The following is a 13,712-nucleotide window of genomic DNA, read 5'->3' as shown; positions in this document are numbered from 1 at the left end:
CTGAGGAGATTATAAGTTCACATAGAAGTGGTACGATGGATGCTTGAGAGGCAAGCCATGCATGTTGGGTATGCCCATCTACTAACATTCTCACCCATAAGTGTCATAATTGTTATAGGGTACAAGTTCGAGTCTAATAATAACAACATGAATGGTTTGCCTTTTCAAAAACTCAATATGACATCTTATTTGTGAACTTATCACCTCTTCAAACAATTTTGAACAAATATAGTTGTCTTACTTAATAAACATGTAAAATATTATTATATTATAATCTAGAGAAATGATTGTATGAAACTGTGATTCCACGTCATCCCTATCCCTTTCCAATAAGAGAATGACAAATCAGATTTTTCGTCATGTTTTTTACCATTTTTAGTTGAATTTGAATTTTGTCAGGAGAAAAAAGCTGAAAATGAAGAGGAAAAATCTGATTTGTTATTCTCTTATTGGAAAGGAATAGTTTCATACAATCTCTTCCCCTATAATCCAATCATAATAATTATTTAATAGATAAATAGTTTCTTTTTCTCTCTTTTAAAGCCTACAACTTTTTGGACAGTAAGAGTATTGAATTAGGGTCCCTAAGCACCTCTTCCATTATTTAATAATTATTGAATGAAAGAAAAAGAATAAATTAATTTGTAATAATTAATATGACAGATCAAACCATGCTTTTAACCAACAAAAGTTTTACTATCCAAATCTAATAACTGGAAGCATGAGAGCTCTACTCATAGTTCATGATGGGTTGAAAGGCTTCATATATAAATATTTATTTACATTAATTATCAACTTGTTTGCGTAGATGGAAAGCATAAATCTCATGCGAATATTTATACATTAATTACATTCACTTCTTTGATAAATACATATATCTATACATTTTTGAATGGAGTAGATTATGTTTGAATAATTTAAAAAATATTGGTTATATAAAATCTAATTTGATATAAAGGTTATTTTTGATAAAACTACCATAAAATATTTTTCTACTATATTTTAGACTGCATTTTAATTAAATTAACCCATGTACATTAGATGAGTGAGCAAAACAATCCCTTCTTAAAATTTGGTGTTTATATTTTATTGAGTAGTAATGTGATTCAATTTAGAGAAAACAAATAAATTTTAATAATTTTAAAATTTTGGTATATTAAATTTTTTATTTAAGACTCATAAATTTTATATTTGTTAACAACTTAATCAAGCAAGTTGTAAGAGGTTTTACGTAAAAACATATTTATGGGTGGATCGAGTTTAAATATGATTTTAATATATACTAATGCAACAATAAACGACTTCTAAGATCATTTTATTAATATATACCAATAGAATTTTTATAAGAAAATATCAATTAATGAATAAATGAGTCATAAATGAATCAATAAACGAGCTTTTAAACAAGCTTGGTCATGACTATAAATGAACTGAACACACCTTTGTTTGTGTCCGTTTATTTATTAAACGAATAAAAAAAATTTGTTTATTCTTGTTTCTTTAATTTTATAAACAAACATTGTACGAATAATTCATCGAACGTTTTTTGGACTTATATATTAAAGAAAATAAGGAGATAGAGTAAAAAGGGAGATGAATAATAAAATTGGTAGGCATGTGCAATGGGTGTTGTATAGATCACGTTACCCCTTTTTGGCTTTGGTAGCTAGCTGTCATTATACAAGTTTTAACCCAAAGCTTCTTGCCCCCTTACTATAAGAAAAGAAGATGATATAATAAAATTTTATTACCTTTAATCAATGATTATGTCTGTTTATAGGTAAAAAAGTCATAGCTTTACCATTTAATTGCATTATATCTTTCTCCATGTTTCGTTTCAAGTACTCTTCACATAATTAAAGCTATGATCCATTTGAGAGTCGGTTTGTGATCTTAAAATTTTCTAAATAAAAAATAAAAAATAGAATTGACACATTAACAGAACTATATTTATGGGGTTTATCCAATTTTAGAATAAAGCAAGGGCCGGAGATTTCTTTTCAATGGGCTTCCCTTCGCAACACCCTGCAAATCATAAACTATAAACTACAGCAAGATAGTTGCTCAATATTGATTGGCTAATCATCAAGAAACTTATGGCTTAGAAGGCTGATTCTAGCTGACCTCTCGTTTTATCTGAAAGGGTTTAGTTCATCATCCGTTTTCTACGGAAGGTCTTCATTCGACACCCTTTCTTTTATTTGGAATGTGACTCTTTAGGCCACTAAATTTTATTGTGCCTAACCACTCTGCACCATGGTTGAGAAGGAATGATAAAATGTGTCCCATCACAAATATCCTTCCCATACATCTTACAATGAAGGGATGATAGCAAGTTCACCACATTAGCACTACCAAACATGGAACCTCCTCTATAAATACCCCTCCGTGTGATGAAGATAGGATCAACCCTCAAGCATTCAAGCCTCCTTGTTGTCCTTGGCATACTCCTTTGCAATCTCAACCTCCTTGCTATTTTACCTCCTTTGGCTCTCCACCCAGACAAACAAACCGGCCTCCATTAGCACCACCACTTTCTCCTCCGTGTCTCCTTCCTTGTTGATACCTAATATCAACAATCATTAATCATTCACCACCTTTAAATTAAAGGAAAAGACATTTATACTTGAATTCATGTCCTCTTAGTTGTTATAATAACGGTGTCGACTGAGTGTATATTGAAATTTAAATATCAAATTAGTTAAATTATACATTTTAAAAGAAGAGGGATTCACTACACATTTTTATATATTTTTGTATGATTAATATTTTAATGATTCAACCGTTGAATTTATCTATATAAGTACTTGTTATGCATATAAATTTTCAAACCAATCCGATATCTCTATCATATCAACCTAAAATATTTTATATATATATATTTAATGAAAGAAAGTTTGTTTACATAAAAAAAAATTGCTAGAAAATTTTAATTTATGTCAAATTTAAGATACATAATTTATATAAATAAAATATGAGATATGACTATTATATTGTTAAAATATTAATCAACCAAAAATATTTAAAAAATTAACATTTTAATTTTATACAAATATAAAGGGTAAACTATTAAAATAGTCACTTTTATTTATCTCAGATTACATTTTAGTCACTTATGTTTGAAATATTACGTTTTAGTTACTTATATTATTGTGTTGTAACATTTTAGTTACTGAGCTATTTATTGTCGTTAATAGTGTAATGATAAACTGACGTGGCACGCTAACTCATCATTCCAAACAAAAATTTTAGGTTAAATTATACAATTGGTCCCTATATTTTTTTTTATTTTGAGCAATTTATTTATTTATTCTTTTATGTTCTTTTAACTTTTTTTTTCTTTATTTTCCATTCTTTTTTGCTTCTCCCTCTGTTTTTCCCCATTCTCCATTTCTTTTAACATAGTTTTTCTATGTTTTTCATTTGTTAAAACTAGTCCCTATCCTTTTATTTTTTGAACAATTTAATTTTTTCTTTTTATTTCTTTATTTTCCTTTTCTTCTTCCCCTTTATTTTTCTCTCTTCTAATATTCTTCACCGCAGAAATATAATGCCCACCAAATAAACTAAGTCCTTGTTTCTTTCACATTATTCCTGAATTGAATTTAACTCAAAATCGAATATCAATCATTCTTAATCAAATTTCGATTTGAAACTAAAATTGGATCTAACTAATCAATATAAAAAATCATAACATTAATCAAGTATTCTTTATATTCAAAACAAATTTTTTCCATTTCCAAATTTTTACAGAATTATGTAGATTATTCATTTCCTTTTCTTTTATTTTCTGACAAATAAAATTAAGCAAACGATAAAATTGATTTAAACCTTCTTGGATATTCCCAAGCAAGCTTGATTGGAAGCTGAGCATGGATGAACCGAAGAGAGAAATGGAGCATGGAACCAAATTGGTTTGGGTAAAGTTGATGATAAGTTTCGTATAGTGGACGTTTTAGTCATTAAAAGTGTAGAGTTTGTTTGAAGAATCCGTGTAACAACGTAATTTCGAGAGGGTGAGAATGTTGTAGGTAAGATAGATAAGGTAGTCGTGAGAATTGGTTAGGAGATTGAGGGAACGGGCTTGGGAAACTTTGTTGAGGGTGGACTGCCATAAGTCACGACTGGGAAGGTCTTTGAGTGAGGCGAGCTTGTCGACTAGGTCATTGAGAGATCCAAATTGGTTCATAAAGTGGTGATGGATGATGAGAGTTTGTAATTGTAGGGTGAGAATATGTGAAACAAGTTTTATTTTGGTTTAAGCTTTTGCCTTTTCTTTTTTCATAAACATAAAAAAGTTTTAACAAATGGAAAACATAGAAAAACTATATTAAAAGAAATGGAGAATGGAGGAAACAAAGGTAGAAGCAAAAGAGAATGGAAAAAAAAAGGAAAGTTAAAAAACATAAAAGAAAAAAACTTAAATTACTCAAAACGAAAAAAATAAGAGGATCAATTGTATAATTTAACCTAAATTTTTTGTTTGAAATGATGGTTAAATGTGGCATGTCATCTTATCGTTATCCCGTTAACGATAATTAATGGCTCAGTGACTAAAATGTTACAACATGATAATGTAAGTAATGAAAATATAATATTTCAAACATAAATGATTAAAATGTAAGTTGAAGTAAACAAAAATAATTATTTTAATAGTTTATCTAAATATAAATGGGTTGCTCTCCTTTTAAAAGTAAATTAGTGGATGAATTCATTAAGTTTTGGGTTTCCATGCCTTACTAAAGTAAGGATGCAAACGTTTTTAGTTTTTTCTTTTTAGAACTAAATATGCTTAAGAGTCAAATGGATAAAAAATTATATATTAAAAAATAATTTGACCCTTTTGGCTCTAATTCGGAGGATTATTTAGTTATTATCTCTGATTTCACATTAAGTATTTATCACATTTTTAAGAAGTTAGATAGTCACTCAGGAAATTAAGGATTGCGAATGTTTGTAAGATTTCCGTTGAGGGAGTTAGACGATTTTATGCAGTTTTTTTTTCTTGTAATCCTTTCTTTATAAAAAAAATAATAATAATTTGAACTAAATTTTAAAATGAATTTCTTTATTAAATAGAAGTAGACTGATGAATACCATAGTAAATGGGCAATCCACTAAAGGAAACAGTTACTTTCAAGCAACTGTTACGTAAATATAAACATGTAAATTGGTAATTATCTTTTTGAAAATGAGACTAACGTTGCATCCAATATTTGTTGTAAAAATACCAATAAATGATCAGATTTAAATTAGGACAAGTACATAATACTAATATATTTAAAGAGTTATATTTGTCCACAATATAAGAGAGGAGTAATTACGTGTTTCATTGAAGCTTCAAGTAATTTTCTAAATTGGACCGATGTTGAAATCAATTAGGTTACTGATTTAATTGATTTGATTAAAAAATTAAAGAAAATCTTGGTTCAATCGGTTCGACCATCGATTTAATCGATTTTTTAGTTAGTTCAACCGATTTGTACCAGTTTTCAATTTAACCAGTTCAAAAGCACCTTTTGGACCAATATACCAATTAGTTCCCAATCTGGTTCAAATAATATTGATAATTAGGGTTCAAGTCTGGTTGATGTAATCTCATTTTTTCAATTTGTAATTTAACTTCAAAAAATAAAAAATACCCGAATATTTTAAAAAATCATATTTATAAACACTTTCATACAAATACAATCCTTCTTCAATGTTATTTGAACCAAATCGAACCAGTTGGATTGACAACTGATTGGAAAATCAGTTAGAAAAAAAACTTTGAATCGACCAAACCACCGATATGATTTGAAAAACAATTGAGATTGACCTTTTTCAAATTTTATATTTCAAAGTCAGTTTGGATTTGAGGTAAGAGGGATTCCAACTCCAATTCTTTCAAGAAAGGAGATACCATTAATGTGTTGTTTTTTTCTTTGAAATTTCTATAATTGAAGGATTATATTCCAAGTAGTGAAGATATGAGAGAGAAATACTTTGAACAAAAACTGAAAAGATGGAGCAATATGGTTTATGTTTAAAAGAAAAAAGAAAACAATAAAGCATCTTAAAATCTAATTTGAGTTTAGCCTTTCACAGAGAAAGACGATTGATGAGGTCTGGTTGCAAAGGTTCAACTCAAACTGCATTTAGGTTTAGTTTCTGAGCTAATGTCAAAGCAGTTGCAACGAAAGTTTTTTAGCATGTTGATTAATAAGACGCATCTTTTTCCCTTCCTTTTCACTCTTTTTTAATCACTTCCTTTTGCTTGTCTACCTCAAATTTGTTCATGAAACTTACTTCTTTTCCTCCATTAATCTCAAAACCTCATCTCTAATATCTTCCCCCACCCCTCCATTGTCTGTTTGATTGCCATAAGAAACCTGTAACTCGTTCATTTTTTTATTTTCTTCCTACTTTTCAATCTCTATCTTCTATTCAATCCTCTCCTTACATTCTTCTATATAAGCTTTATACTAAACATCTCCCAATTCCCATAATTTGTTTGTGTCGGAATTATGAAGACGGTTAATGCCGTGTTATCAGTTGTGGTCGCGATGGCTCTGGTGCTCGGAATAGCCGAGAGTTTCGACTTCCATGAGAAGGATTTAGCATCGGAGGAGAGTCTGTGGGATTTGTACGAGAGGTGGAGAAGCCATCTCATGGTTTCTCGGAGTCTAGACGAGAAACACAAGCGTTTCAACGTGTTTAAACAAAATGTCAAACATGTGCTCCACACCAATAATGACAACAAGCCTTATAAGTTGATGCTGAACAAGTTTGCAGACATGACAAACCATGAATTTCGAAATGCTTATGCCAGTTCCAAGATCAGACATCATAGGATGTTCCAAGGGACACCCCGTGGAACAAGCAGTTTCACGTATGAAAACGTGAACAATGTCCCAACCTCCGTTGATTGGAGAAAGAAAGGTGCTGTCACCGCTGTTAAGGACCAAGGCCAATGTGGTACGCCATCACCATGCATTTCCTGTTTCATTCTGCATTTTTCTTTTAATCACCATCGCCATCTATTTTGATTGTGTACCCTGGTAATTTAGGTTCGCAAAATTATCAGAATCATCATGTTTTAACCCCATCTTTTACAGATTTATTATTATTATTTTAAAAATGGCCTCAACTTTTGATTAAACGATGATTTTAGATACACTAACATGTCTCAAAATATTCACTAAAATAACTCTCTTTTAATTTTGTAACTATTTTTTTATATATTTTAATTAGCATGCCTTAACTTTTACAAGATTTATCACATGAATTTCATTTAATTTTGTAAAATTAATATAATATAAAGCATCAAGTAAAATTTTGCATCTTGGAACAAGATTGAATATATATAGTTTTAGAGTCAGAGATAAAATCTTAAATAAAATCGAATTTGAGTAAGATTTTGAGTATATAGATAGATAGAAGTTGAGCTAAAATGGGGATAAGCAGGAAAAAAAAAACCGCTTCTCTCCTACTGTTGCGATCCTAAAATTGTTAACCTCTCCTGTTGATGCTAGTCATATATATATGTTTACATGTGGAGTAAGTGTTAACAGGTAGCTGTTGGGCATTTTCAAGTGTTGTAGCAGTTGAAGGAATTAATCAAATAAAGACGAATAAATTAGTGTCTTTATCAGAGCAAGAGTTGATAGACTGTGACACTGAAAAAAATCAAGGGTGCAATGGAGGTTTAATGGACATTGCATTTGATTTCATCAACAAGAAAGGTGGGATCACTTCAGAGATTCATTATCCTTGCGCCGCTAAACAAGGCACTTGCGACGTTTCCAAGGTAAAATGAATATTATGATAAAAGGAACATACTTCATCTTAAGATTTGATTTAACTCGGTGAGAAGCTGTTGACCGTTTTGTGTAGGAGAATTCTCCGGTGGTGTCGATCAATGGGCACGAGAACGTGCCGGTTAATGATGAGGAGGCTCTGCGTAAAGCAGTTGCAAATCAGCCTGTATCAGTGGCCATAGATGCTGGTGGTACGGATTTCCAATTCTACTCGGAGGTAAATTTATCTGAATGTAGGGTTGACTAAATAATCCCAAGCCCTCAGATTCGGAACTGAATCTGAAGTCGTTTTATCTGAATGTGGTTTTAGATTAAATTCACCCTGTCCCTAGATATTTAGTTTTATAAAATTAATATAATATATGAAAAAATGTGGGGTGGGCAAGGTAGAGGTCAGAATGTCTTTATTTTTCGGGGTCAGTGACTAGAGTATTCAATGAAATTCCCAAGATTTGATATATGGAGGAACCAAAGCAAAGTATTAAAAGGCTAAAAGGTTAAACAGACTCTTGAACTATTTCACTTTTCTTAAATAAGTCATTAAACCATTCTCTTTTGATTTTTCACCAACACAAGCCCTTATATGTAACCACAATGTTGATTTATATTAAGAGTTCATTTAGATATTGTTAAATGCTAACTACTTATTTTGGCACAGGTTAAAAGAGTAAAAGACTATTTGAGTGTAATATAAGTATACTATATCTACAATACTTTGTTGAATGGGAAGCTAAGGATTTAAAGATCTCGGACAAATTTTTTATCCCTCCGTACAGTTGCAGAAAAAATGAATGCTATCATTATAAATTTTAACCAAATTCGGTCTGCAGGGGGTATACACTGGACAATGTGGAATAGAGCTGAACCATGGGGTTGCAGCAGTGGGCTATGGAACAACCCTTGATGGAACTAAGTATTGGATAGTGAAGAACTCATGGGGACCTGATTGGGGTGAGAAAGGTTACATAAGAATGGAACGTGGCATCAAAGACAAACAAGGTCTCTGTGGTATAGCAATGGAAGCTTCATATCCCATCAAGAACTCTTCCTCTAATCCTACAACACCTTCCTTTTATCCCAAAGATGAACTCTAAAATTCTACCCAACTGATTCCAACTTCGTTCTCATAATTACGATTGAATAATTTACACTTCAACTATGTTACGACGCTTATGTTTGATATATATATAGACATTTGTATGAGACTACAGATCTTCAAAATTTATGAAAAAGCTTTAAAAAGAATGAATGTACCTGCATCAAACATATACTTCAGCTTTCCGAGTTGTTCCATGCGCAACCCGTGCGGATCATGTCCAGGTACAGACAACCCCATTCTTATCAGCATAGGCTAATGGTTTTCCAATTGCACTCCATGTACAACACAGGATGGGAGCAGTATGTTCCTTCAGAGTGCTAACCATGTCAGCTTTGGAAATTGACCAAATGTAGATGGACCCATGCGCAGAGCCTGCAGCAATATTATTGTCATCAGGACTGATAAACGAGCGACTCTAGTTTGATGCCACTTTGTTTCCGGTTGCTCTGAATGTACCAAAAACTTACAAAGATCAGATATCAAATAAATTGTGTGAATTATCTCTGCCACTAGTCAATACTACATTTCCGTTTCGCGACAGAGAGAGAGAGAGATGTGATAGCAAGTGAATGTGCAGAAACTTCACTAAGCAACTTTCCTGTCTGGATATCCCACAAACGAAGATTCCCGTCGACGTGACCTGAACATATAGTCAGTCCATCGGTGCTGAAGCAAAGCGCGTTGCAGTTGCTGTGAAATATTATTGTGTTAGTGCAGTAACCTTTCTGCAAATCCCCTACTTTTATAGTGCGACCATAAGCTGAACTCACAACATGACGACTTGAAACTTTGCTCACATCTACGGCACACACTTTTTCTGTGTGACCGGTGAGAGTATGATGGACATGTCCCAAGTTGACATCCCATACAAACAAATTGTTTGAACTACTTCCTGCTATTATGGATCTATTGTCGTGTGTAATTGCAAGATCAAGGACAGAACCAAGGCAGCCAAAAAGACTATGACCTAATGATCCAGTGCTAGAATTCCAAATTTTGATAGATCGATCCTGCCCCCCCCCCCCCCAACAACTGAATTGTACTCAAACATTATAGAAGCACAACCACCATCATGAGCATTGATCCTGTCTTTGCAAACAGAGGGAACAGTTGATTCAGCAAAGAACTCAGCACCTTCTTCACTTCTACGGACAATACCATCTACTTGCTCTTGAGCAAGTTTCTCTAAACCACTAGCCTTAAGCCGCTCAGTCATATCTTCATAGAGTGCGTTTGCCTAAATTAAATAAAGGAAAACTAGAGGTAACCACTAATATCAGTTATCTAAAGCAGGCAAATTGAAAAGCATTATACTCTGTCAAAATCAAGGGGCAGAAGCCAAACCTCATACCCCCATATATTTGGCCTTTTGATTTCAACTTTAGACTGTTGAGCTATACCATTCTGAGTGACAGTTTTTCTCATAATATCCTGTCAACTGTGATAGAGTTAAATGAATGCTAAAAAAATTGGGCCTAGAAGAAGTTGTAAGAAATATAATCATCGAAACATTACTACTCAATTTTATATCTTATTGGCAATATTCACCAAAACCCTAAAGATTAAATACAATCCTTCAGGCCCTCTTTTCCATTTCGTTTTTGTTATTCCATTTTCTTAAGTGTTGTGCAATCCATTGGGAATGCAACTCTCAACTTATGTTTGTTCTAAGATCCTTTATTCCATCAAATTTTGAAAAGAAAAAGTCCCAAAGAATGCCAATGGTGAGACTTGTATAATGTTCTAACTTAACTACTGCATGAACTACCTCTTAATGAGTCACATGCTTGATACCTTTTATTTGTTAAGCACATAACAATCCAGTTCTTCATCATTCTAAGACAACTAATCAATATATACATTATTCCGTGTTTTCATGTAGCTATGAAAACAATATACCATACGTCCATACCACATTAAGCAGTTCAGCATCCTGCATCTTCTGAAGCATTCAAAGATCGACTAACCTCTTATTTTCGGCCTCTGCATTCGTAGCTCTAATAGTCAGTTGTTCTAGTTGAGCTTTGAGTTCCTTGTACTCGCTCAACAATAATTCCAACGCTCTAACCTTTTCTTCAAAATCCGTTTTTAGTTGAGAGTATTCATCTCTGTCTTAATAAACAATGAATCAAGTATTCATTCAAATCAACTCCAAATCTAAAAAAAGAGCATCACCCTTGCAAGCCAAACCATAAGGATACATCAAACCTCGTTTGGGTCAACTCCTTCTCCAATTCAGCCATTGCAGTTTCTTTCTCTTGAAGAAAAGCTTTTAATGTTCTGGATTCAGCTACTTCCACCACAAGCTGCTCAGATAATCTTGATTGCGCTTTATAACATTGTTGAAGTTCTACTTCCAATTTTTCAGCTTTCCCTTTCCATTCCGAACCCTGTAACAAAATTCACCAATAACCTAACATTGCTATTTGCATAGCGGCTATCTTTTATAATGAAAACTCAAGAGATTCATCCAATTCCTAATTTCAGATAGATTTGTTTTTATAACTATCAACTAACACATCGTCAACGATCAAATAAGCCCCCCAAAAAGAAAGAAAACCTGGGAAATGATTGGCCGAGAAAGAGCAATATAAGCAGGAGCATGAGCTCCTTCTTCGACTAAATGTCGTTTCTTAAGCGCCTTCAATGCGTGCTTTATAGCTTGCTTGGCTACCTCCTCTTGCCACCTGAAAATAAGATTGAACATCAAATTTGTTTCGAACAATTAGTATGTCGAAGATTACTTTCAATAAACATTGAACGAAAGAAAACATAATTCAACTGGATTGAATCGAATTCGCAACATTTTCATGTGCTCAAAGAACAGTATGTTCTAAAATTTCTTTAGTTCAATTGATTTGACTTACATCGGAAGCTAGCTGAGTTTATATGGTGGATGAATCGATTCATAAATCGGAATTGCTTTAGCAAGAGATTGAAATGAAGGCGATATGGAGAAAAGAGAGAATTGTTCGATGAGTTACTTTTCCAGGAAAATCGGATCCGATGGTATTTTCCAGGAAATGAAACTTTTCCCGGCACGCTTTCAATTTCCCACACACTTCAACCATCCATCCAATCCAAGATTTCCGAATCCGTCACCGTTTGGACAACAAAACGGGTTTGGTACAAAGAAAAAGGGTTCGGACCTCAACATTTCGCACTCGGCCCATTGTTAATTATATAATATTACATAATATTTTATAGATTATGTAATTTTTGTTTATTAAAATGATAAAATTATTTGTTAAGTTTATCACATTTAATAACGTAAAAAAATTAAAATTAAATAAAAAATATTTTTAATTTTTAATGATATGCTTCTATGTTGTATGAAACATGATTAACTGAGTTGATATCTTAAGCCAACTCGATCATGAAAATATCAATACAATAATAATTTTATCTTTTTATTATTTTTATGTAAAATGTTTAAATTTAAAAATCAAATGTGAATCCAAAAATGACATGTTTAATCATAAGTACTTTACTATTCTATCTATAATTTAATTAAGAAATCATTATTATAAATATATTCTTATTTTTATTTTTTTCTTTCATTTATAAAATCTCTTGTTGAATTTAGTTTCCTAAATCAATTCAACATTAATTTAAAGCTATTTTTAAATAAACTAATATTTTTACAATATTTTTATTCGTATAAATTTATATAAAATGGTTAAATATAACAACTAAGAAATCAAACATTGGAATTAAACCTAATATCCATAAGGATTTTTATATAAACATTTCACCGCTTTACAATTCATTTGTTAAATATTTTTTATAAATAAATTTTAATATACTTTTGATTCTCTATAATCTATTACTTTATTATTTTAAATTATTCATTTATAAATATAAAAAATATTTAAAATAATTTAAAGGTCCATTATTAAAGAAAGTGTTTGTATTGGTGTTTAACAAGGGAGGGAGGAAGCAAGAAGAGATGGTGGTAACAATAAGGAGGTCAATTCACCTAAATCATACGAGAGTCAATGTATGTGAGGGGAGTGAAGGAGATAAAGAGAGGAGAGGGAAACTTTATGCTAGGTAATATGCTTAAGGTTGCTAAAGGAAGGGAAAGGATCCTTTCATCCTCATGCCTAAGGCTTTTATAAGGGGAAGACCCCTATGCCTGGTGGTGCCATGTCATTGATAGTACGAGTGGTGGCCCAATCGTGTGGTTGACTAGGTGGCAAGGTTGTTACTTGTTGGTTGTCGTCAGGCAAGGGTGGTCCCTTAATGGTGGGGACAAGTGCGTACCTGCTAATAGCTAGTAGCCTAATAGAGGACCGGGTGGCCCACAATGATTGGCTTTATGGTTTGAGGCATACAGGTATTTGGTCACTGGATGACTAGTCAATAATGAAAGGTGAACGGTCATCCATGGTTACTTCTCAAGTCACTTCTCACGTTGCCACGTATATAAGTCAAATAGGGATATAATAGAAAGAAAGAGAAAATAATGTAAATTTCTTATAAGTAAACTATCTAGTTGGTCACCCAGCTTTCAGGGTGCTTTTAATCACCTAAAATGAAAACCTTGCTATTTCATCACTCGATTTTTAAGACGCTTTTATTTTAGTAATGCAATCATTAGATCTCTAACAATAGTTAACTATACACGCCATATCATGTTCACATTTTCATTGTCATCCAACTTTTAGGTTGCTTTCATTTTGGTCACTCAAAATATATTATTTTTGAAAGGATTAAACTAAACATATATTGCTTTAATAATTGTCAAATTGTACTTTTTTATCGCATTGCCAAAAATTCTAAATTTTTTTTCAATATTAAAAATTTAAATT

General features: G+C 32.0%; 1 protein-coding gene and 1 pseudogene across 1 annotated transcript; one reads left to right on the top strand and one right to left on the bottom strand.

The window, feature by feature from the left end:
- Positions 1–6,462: 6,462 nt before the first annotated feature.
- Positions 6,463–11,995, bottom strand: LOC107946591 (autophagy-related protein 16-like; annotated as a pseudogene).
- On the top strand, positions 6,507–9,002 carry LOC121211053 (vignain). Its single transcript, XM_041083259.1, has 4 exons — positions 6,507–6,957; positions 7,554–7,789; positions 7,876–8,016; positions 8,630–9,002. The coding sequence occupies exons 1-4, from the start codon at positions 6,507–6,509 to the stop codon at positions 8,891–8,893; spliced, it is 1,092 nt and encodes a 363-aa protein (XP_040939193.1). The 3' UTR covers positions 8,894–9,002.
- Positions 11,996–13,712: the final 1,717 nt, after the last annotated feature.

This window comes from Gossypium hirsutum, chromosome A12 (assembly GCF_007990345.1).
Source record: "Gossypium hirsutum isolate 1008001.06 chromosome A12, Gossypium_hirsutum_v2.1, whole genome shotgun sequence".
NCBI lineage: Eukaryota > Viridiplantae > Streptophyta > Magnoliopsida > Malvales > Malvaceae > Gossypium > Gossypium hirsutum.
This window is presented reverse-complemented; position numbering and strand designations above follow the sequence as displayed.

Bases quoted from the DNA above. Each gene is read 5' to 3' on its own strand.
- LOC121211053 (XM_041083259.1), top strand. From the start codon at position 6,507: ATGAAGACGGTTAATGCCGTGTTATCAGTTGTGGTCGCGATGGCTCTG. The intron at 7,790-7,875 runs GTAAAATGAATA...CGTTTTGTGTAG, and splicing joins GCACTTGCGACGTTTCCAAG to GAGAATTCTCCGGTGGTGTC. The intron at 8,017-8,629 runs GTAAATTTATCT...TTCGGTCTGCAG, and splicing joins ATTTCCAATTCTACTCGGAG to GGGGTATACACTGGACAATG.